Source organism: Otolemur garnettii, unplaced genomic scaffold, assembly GCF_000181295.1.
Source record: "Otolemur garnettii isolate 467f Iridium unplaced genomic scaffold, OtoGar3 scaffold00019, whole genome shotgun sequence".
NCBI classification, from domain to species: Eukaryota; Metazoa; Chordata; class Mammalia; order Primates; family Galagidae; genus Otolemur; species Otolemur garnettii.
Genome location: NW_003852414.1, coordinates 8,207,229 through 8,215,411, shown reverse-complemented (window position 1 = coordinate 8,215,411; position 8,183 = coordinate 8,207,229). Strand labels below are relative to the sequence as shown.

Genomic DNA, 8,183 nt, shown 5'->3' with positions numbered 1-8,183 from the left:
GTCATTGTTGTTTGGCGGGTCCGGGCTGGGGATTTGAACCCGCCACCTTAGGTGTACATGGCTGGCGCCTTAGCCGGTTGAGCTATAGGTGCCGAGCCTATACACTAATATATTAAGATAACAAGCATGGCTTTATGTTTCTTAAAACTATCTTCTAAAGAACAATAGGGTAATGCAGAAAAAAGATCCATTAAGAGACATATGGAATCATAGATTGACTTGATAGTAAAGAAAATCAGAATGCCTAAAGAGAGACAACCACACAAAATACTATGGTGCACTGAAACTAATCTGGCAAACTGTGTACACCTCTCATAACTGATTCCAAACTTAAGGTGGAAAGATGTCAAACTTTGTAATGCACCTGGAACACATCAAACCATGAGGCCATTTTTAAGTAATTTCTGTACTTACTTCCTAGTTTGGTTTTCTCTTTAGGCTAATACTCCCACTTAGTTCAGTGAAGTTTTTTCTTTTTTTTCTGTAGTCTTTCCTCCCCATGACTTTTCTATAATCTTTTCTTGATTTTTTACTTCTCTGTTTTTCTTGATGTTTCTTTCTTTCTTTCTTTTCTTTTTTTTTTTTGCCAGGTAAATAGTCCCCATTTTTCTATGGACAGAATCAAAGCACATTGAATTTCAGGATTTTAAGGAATCTTAAGTAAGAACTAATCAAAATACCCTCTAGAACTTCAACTTGTCTTTAACATCCTGGAAAGTGGTTGTTCACATAGAGAACCTGAGATTCATAGAGATTAAAGCATCATAACTTTATGGTGATGTTAGTGACAAAAGTGAGATTTGAACTCAGGTTCTTTAATTCAAAGCTTAGTACTCTTCTTGTGTAATCCTGCCACGGAGTGTTTTAATAACAGAATTGGGGGCTGGGTCTAGCAAACCCATTGGAGGAGAATAAGAATAAAATTAGCTGGATAAGGCCAAGCTCATTGAGAAGCAATGTTGGATAGGATCAAAGCCTTTAGAAAAGATATTAGAATATTGGGGTATCTGATAAGTTTGATAAAGATAAATCATAGGAATGAAGGACATAATATGTTGGGAGTTATCTAGAAATATTAAAATAGGGGGTTCAGGGGAGTCCTGAATAGGTTACTTCTTTTATGTTTGTTTAATTGGAATAAGTGACAAATTTGAAAGTTTCTATTGAAAGATGTTGAAAGAATTGAGCCATTGGAAGATAGGAATGTGGTGTCCTCTACTTGCACACTTATAGATGGGTGGCTTAAAGCCCCTTGAAAATTAGGGGGAGGGAGTGTGCTGAACTACATAGATTTGTGGACCAAGACAGGTATCCTCTCACCTCTATCTCTTTTCCCAATTCACTGATGTAGGGTAGAGCAGGGGTAGGACTGGCTGGTAAATCAGTCAACTTCAGTTGTGTCGCTGGTAACATTCCTGTGCTGAGAGTGGATGACTGGGACTCTATTTAGCCTGTTTTCCTGGAGCAGGGAAAAAGAGAGCTCCTACTCTTAATCATTTGAACCCATCCTTTCAGGAATGTTTGCTTTCTTAGGCTGAAGATTTAAAGATTGGAGACTGCTGTGGAGCCCTGCAGAGAGAAATCTGGAAATGGGAATCCATAGGAAGGAAACTGTTTAGATAGTATTTAGGGAAATAGAAGTACAGCTACCCAGGACTCTGTGTTTTTAATGGTCTTTCTCCCTGGGTATCATCTGAGAGCCAGGGAAGTTTTTAAAGGGCTTGCTAATTTATGCAGACCTAAATGAGATAGGACTTATAGGGAAAATTGGATTTTATAACTTTTAATGTTTTAATCTTTCTGGGAAGAATATTCCTAAAAATAACTTGTACATTTGTTCTTTGATTTTTCTATATTTAGCTTTCAAACATTTCAAGCACAATGGGGCCTTCTTAAATGGTTTCCATACTAAAAAACCAAGACTGCCATTCAAATGACACAAATTAGTTTTTGAACCAGAGATAGGTGATGGACAAAGGACATTTTATCTTTCTTCCTCAGGTAACAAAAGTTATGCCAGCCTTTAATTGGATTATTTAGTTGAGTTTTCAGGACAGTTTGTGAAGGCAAATTATTCTTAGGCTTTGCCAGAATTTTGGTTATTACTATTGGTTATGGAACTGTGGGTGAGTCTTCATTGAATATTTCATAGGTTGGGAGAAATTGGTAACTAAAACAGTTTTTTAAAAAAAGCCAAATTCTCTGGCAGCAGCTGTAGCTCAGTGGGTAGGGCACTGGCCACATACACCGAGGCTTGTGGGTTTGAACCTAGCCCAGGCCAGGTAAAACAACAATGACAACTGCAAAAAAAACAAAAACAAAAAACAATTAGCCAGGCATTGTGGTGGGTGCCTATAGTCCTAGCTACTTGGGAGGCTGAGGCAAGATAATTGCTTAAGCCTAAGAGTTTGAGGTTGCTGTGAGCTGTGACTTCATGGCACTCTACCCAGGCAACAGCTTGAGATTTGGTCTTAAAAAAAAAAAAAAAAAAAAAAGCCAAATTTAGATAGCTGACCTTTCACCAGATTTTGTTTTGTTTTTGTGTTTTGGAAGGGTAACCTGGATATGAACCAGCAGATTTTTTTTTAAGTAAACGAACTTGCTCATTTTTGATGTATGTTTTTGTGCTAAAGGCTTTCTGACAAACCAGGTATTGATGATTCATGGCCTACCTCTGATGACGAAGACTTCGATTTTGATACCAAGGTATATTAGTCTCTTGTGAAATTAATTTTCTGACTTTGAATATGGTTTTTTATAATATTTACTTTTTAAATTTACTTTTTAACCCCATTATTATAAAGAGATTCCATCATGCTGCTTTTTTTTATGTTTATAATAGAAAGGTAGGAGGAAATCATGTTATGTAATTATCACTAATTGATTTCTTTTACTTTGACAAAGATTGGTAAATACTTTGATGGGATGGGCTAAAAAAAAGAATGGGCTAGAAAATGCGCAGTAATAGGAAAAGATTTACATATAAATCTTTTTACATACACACATATATAAATATAGAGGAAATATTGAAATTTGGTCAAGGTTTACTTGTGTAAATTTTCTTACTGTGATTTTTAAGTGATACTGACATGAGTTTTATAATATTTATGCCTAAATGAATATTTAATGGATCTAATTACTTATAGTAATCATGTAATCTCCCTGGTGCTTTCCTCTCCCAAACTGTGCAGCACAGAACATAGTTTCTTTTTTTCTTGGACACCTTTTATATTTGGTATCATACAGTTTTTAGGAGAGAACTTTCTCTCTGTTTTTATTCTTGGTTCTGTAATAGTTTAAAATATTAGAAATTGTGAGAATTTATTTGGGCATGGTAGCTTATGCCTATAGCCCAGCTCCTAGGGAAACTGAGGTGAGAGGATCACTTGAGGTCAGGAGTTAGAGATTAGCATGGGCAACATAGTGAGACCCTGTCTCAAAAAGGAGAAGAAAAAGAAATTGTGGAAATTTAGAAATTTAAATTCTCTTTCTCAAAATCATTGTAAAGGGATTCCACTGTATCTAGGTGAAGAGTATATATTTTGCCCCACATAAAAGGCAGTACTAGAAACAGATACTGTAAATAATCATATAATTTCAGAAGTTTTTTGCATTGTAGTTTTTGAAAGTATCCACTCACAGTCCTTGTATCACATTATACAATTTCATATTTCAGAAGAGTTTGTATTTAGTGATTTAAATAATCACTATTTTAACGCTTCTATATAACTGTGAGCTACTGGAAGTTAGGAAACATTTGTGTGTATCCTGTAGTACATAGAATAAAGTCTTGCATGTAAGAAGGATTTTAATATTTTTTGAATGTGAATAAATGAACAAGTAATTGATTTATATATCATGAAGTGTTATAAGTAATATAATATGCATACTATATCTAATAATTCAATCTGTTACATTTCTAAAATATGGAAATACATATAATAAAATAAATTAGAAATATGTCACAAGTAGGAAAGAGGATTACAGTATATTTTTTAGTATCTCCAACTATAAACTTAGATTAGAATTTCAAATTAGAATTTCTTAAATTATTTTTAGCTCCAGTCCGTGTTCTATTAAAGGTATCTTTTCAAGCCATACATTACCCTTTAGAATTCTGGATTACCAATTCTTTTTCCAGTTGGGAAGTTGGTGGAACATTTCTTTTTCCGTTTTTCATTTTCAGTAGTAGTAAAATGAAAATGTTACAGTTTTCAGGTAGTGGTAGATGACCATGCTTGACTATTTGGACTGGTAATAAAATTAAACTCTTTACTGTAGAAGTAGTTTAGAATAAAGAGTTACAAAAAGTTTAGAATAAAGTTTACAAAAAACTAATTGTAAAGTAAATGCTAATCAGTATTATTAGGATAGACTAGGATATCCTAGGATAGTCTCTGTTATATATATATCTGTATTTTTCCATGTACTTTTTTTTTTTTTTGAGACAGAGTCTCATTTTGTGGCTGTTGGTAGATTGCTGTGGCATCATAGCTCACAGCAACCTGAAACTCTTGGGCTTAAGCGGTTCTTTTATTTCAGCCTCCCCAGGAGCTGGAACTAACAGGTGCCCACCACAACCCCTGGCTATTTTTTGGAGAGAGGGTCTCACACTTGCTCAGGCTTGTCTCAAACATGTGAGCTCAGGCAATCCACCCACCTCGGCCTCTCAGAGTGCTAGGATTACAGGTGTGGGTCACTGTGCCTGGCCACATGTACCTTATTGTACTTCATGTTTTTACTTTTCTTTCTTGGCTTCAGCTAATACTTGATTGATTATCTCTCTCTCTCTTTTTTTTTTTTTTGTTTTTTTCCTCTTTACCCATGTTTTAGAAATGACTTACCCTCATCTGAATTTTTCCTTATGGAACATATTTCTTCAGTCTACTTTGTCTCCATTGTCAGCGTATTTAATTACAACTTTCTCTTTAGTAGTAATGTGTGGTTTTAATTTATTGATCATTGCCCTACAGGGTTTATTCATGGGGTTTTTTTCCTCTTTCTTGGAAGGAGCTGAATCCATATAATCATTTGTATTTAGCTTTTTGACAAACAAAATAGAAGCAACAAAGCAACTTGTACTACTTCCAATGACAACACATTTAAATAAGATACTACTTAAAAAGTAATCCATTGCCCTGTATTCCACCACAAGAGTTAATTCATGCAAATATAAATATTGGAAACACATTAGAAATATAATATGTGATTAATTTAAATTTCTTAATGTTAGTTTTTTAAATAATATTTTCAATTACTTAGGGAAAAATTTTTGTTCTGGGTTATTTTGGTTAAGAAAGTAACCTAATGAATGTTATAGTATTTGTATAAAAATCATCCCAGGGCAAGGGGAATAAAATTTGGGGGATATCTGTATTATCCTCTTATAATCCTTACCCCATGAGAAGATGTAAGTGACTAAATGGCAGAATTGAAGTTTGAATCTACATCTGAGTGACTCCAAAACCCATGCTCTGTGTTAGATCATATAGTAGTGGTGAGTATTATCATTACCAAATTTGATACTCATTATTCTTAAAACTATGTTTTTTTCTAGAATGTCCCCAAACCAAGTTTAACAAAGCTAATGACTGCTTCTCTGCAATCCAAGAAAAATTGTAAGCTATTTGAAGACTTCTTTTTCTTGTGTCAATTTTTGATTATTAATTACAAATATTTTTATATATTCTTAACTGTGTTATTACTGTAGTAGAAGCACAGTATGGCACTGTGAGGACAGAAAATACAACCTTGATTGAGGACAGTAATTCTGATAGTCCAGAGGAAGATGAAGTTGAAGGCCTTCCTTCCAGATCAGTTAAAGTCCAGGCCTTTGCTCATCCTGCTTTTCCATCACCTGGCCCTCATCCAGCACCTTCCCTCAAGGCTTCAGCAAATCTTGGTCATACAGAGGTAAGTTGGGTTTTTTTTTTTTTACTGTTGGGGATTCATTGAGGGTACAAGAAACCAGGTTACACTGCATTTGTTATATACAGTCCCTCTTACAATCATGTCTTGCCCCCAGGTAAGTTGTTTTTTTAAAAACATTTTTCCTTCATGCTTTTTTCATATACCAATTCTTTGATCCTTATAAGGATGATAAGAATCCTAGAAAGAAATGGAAATCCTCATGATCATAACAGAAAACATGCATAATAACAAGAGAGAGGTATGTACAAGATTGATATCACTAAAAGTTAATGGGAGTAAACAATGCTTAGATTTGCCATTATGGAAGGAAAGAATTAGAAAATAATTCCAAAAAATAGCTTGGCAAATCCAAAGATAAAGAGAGGGGTTAAGAGAAAGAACGCAGACATAAAGATTAAATAGGAGAGCCAAGATGAGAGAGATTATTATAAGAGCATAACAGAACTTGTGGGGTTAGATGAGAGGAAGAACTCTATAAGGTAGGATAGAAGTTATTATTTTTTGAGACAGAATCTCACTCTGAGGCCCTTGGTAGAGTGCTGTGGTGTCATAGCTCACTGCAACTTCTTCCAGCTCTTGGGCTTAAGTGATTCTCTTGCCTCAGCCTCCCAAGTCACTGGGACTGTAGGCATCTTCATGACGCCTGGCTATTTTTTTGTTGCAGTTGTCATTGTTGTTTAGCATGCCCAGGCTGGGTTCGAACCCACCAGCCTCAATGTATGTGGCTGGCATTCTGACCACTGTGCTGTGGATGATGAGCCAGGATAGAAATTATTTTAAGTGCAAATTAAGAAGGTCAGGTCAGGCTCAGTGCCTGTAGCACAGTGGTTACGGTGCCAGCCACATGCACCAAGGTACTTCTCTCTGTACTTTGTCTTTGAAAGGCTCTACCTTTCTAGCGTTTGTTGAGGTTCCTAGGCAGATCTGACTGTTCTCTCCTTTGTGCCTGTACTGTACTTCATTCACTTCACTTGTACAACTAGTGAATTATATTTTTCTGTTTGTTTTCCTGTGTCTCTACCCCCACTTGATTATAGCGCAGAATCTGTCTTGTAATTCTTTTTGTTTTAAATCATAGCTGTGTACATTAATGCAATCATGGGGTATAATGTGCTGGTTTTATATACAATTTGAAAATTTTTCATCAAACTGGTTAACATAGCCTTCAGCACATTTTCTTAGTTATTGTGTTAAGACATTTATATTTTACACTTAGTAAATTTAACATGTACCGTTGTAAAATGCACCATAGGTGTGGTTCCATTACATCTTGTAATTCTATTTTCTTAGCTTCTCCCAGGATAGTACCCATGGCTTGATAGATGCAATAAATGTTTGTTGTTTTACTGAGTGATTGATTCAGTGGGTAAGTGAATAAACACAGTGTTTCTGAAGTTAGACTTTGTTTTGTTTTTAATAGGACGTAACAACAGAGGCAGCAACTGGAAAAAAAGAAAATGGTATTGGTATTATTGATAGTGCTCCAGTAGAGCAGACAGATGACAACGTGACTTCTGATGGAGTGCGCAAAAATAATAGAAGTGGTAAGGGAGGATCTCTGGAAATTGTTCTGTGATTAAATGTTATTGTAAAAAACCTCATTTAATCTGTGTAGATCCAAATATACTATCTACTTCTTTTAAGTATTTTTCTTTTGCTGTTTTTCTTTGTACTACTTTCTTCAACCATCTAAATTTCTTTTTGCTACTACTTATGTTTTATTGACATGTTTATGAATGGAAATAGACATACATGTTTTTCAAATCATAATAATAAATATTCTCATCAATTTATGTGTGAATGATGTTTTATAGATATGATGTCTGCATTAGGATTAGGACAAGAGGAAGATATAGACTCACCTTGGGATTCTGAGGTACTATTGTTGATGTTATTATTTTAAAATATAAGCATTGAATGATGTTAAAACATAAAAGGGGATGCTTTGACTTTACTTTTCACCTTTGCATCTGCCCATAAAGAATTATTTTCTTACATTTTTTTGTCCTATAATTAACGAAGTATTGCTAAGAATGTAACTACTGCATGGTACAACTCTGCTGATTTGCAGGATTCATTCTGTATTTTCAAATCCCAAACATTGTCTCTTGATGTTCCAAGTTATAAAAACCGACAGCCTTAACTACTTCTCTCTGAATCTCATGAGGGCATTTACACATCCACACATATCAAAGAATCATACATCTGGCCGTAGGTTGACCTGAAATAATTCTTTAGTTTTTTTTTTTTTT

General features: G+C 34.7%; 1 protein-coding gene across 1 annotated transcript in view; it reads left to right on the top strand.

The window, feature by feature from the left end:
* ANKRD26 (ankyrin repeat domain 26) overlaps nucleotides 1-8,183 on the top strand; it is an 82,923-nt gene that overhangs the window by 21,437 nt on the left and 53,303 nt on the right. The window contains exons 7-11 of the mRNA XM_003786735.3: nucleotides 2,634-2,706; nucleotides 5,558-5,618; nucleotides 5,711-5,913; nucleotides 7,352-7,475; nucleotides 7,746-7,807. Coding sequence (XP_003786783.1) covers nucleotides 2,634-2,706; nucleotides 5,558-5,618; nucleotides 5,711-5,913; nucleotides 7,352-7,475; nucleotides 7,746-7,807 — 523 coding nt within the window. The remainder of the gene's footprint in view (nucleotides 1-2,633; nucleotides 2,707-5,557; nucleotides 5,619-5,710; nucleotides 5,914-7,351; nucleotides 7,476-7,745; nucleotides 7,808-8,183) is intronic.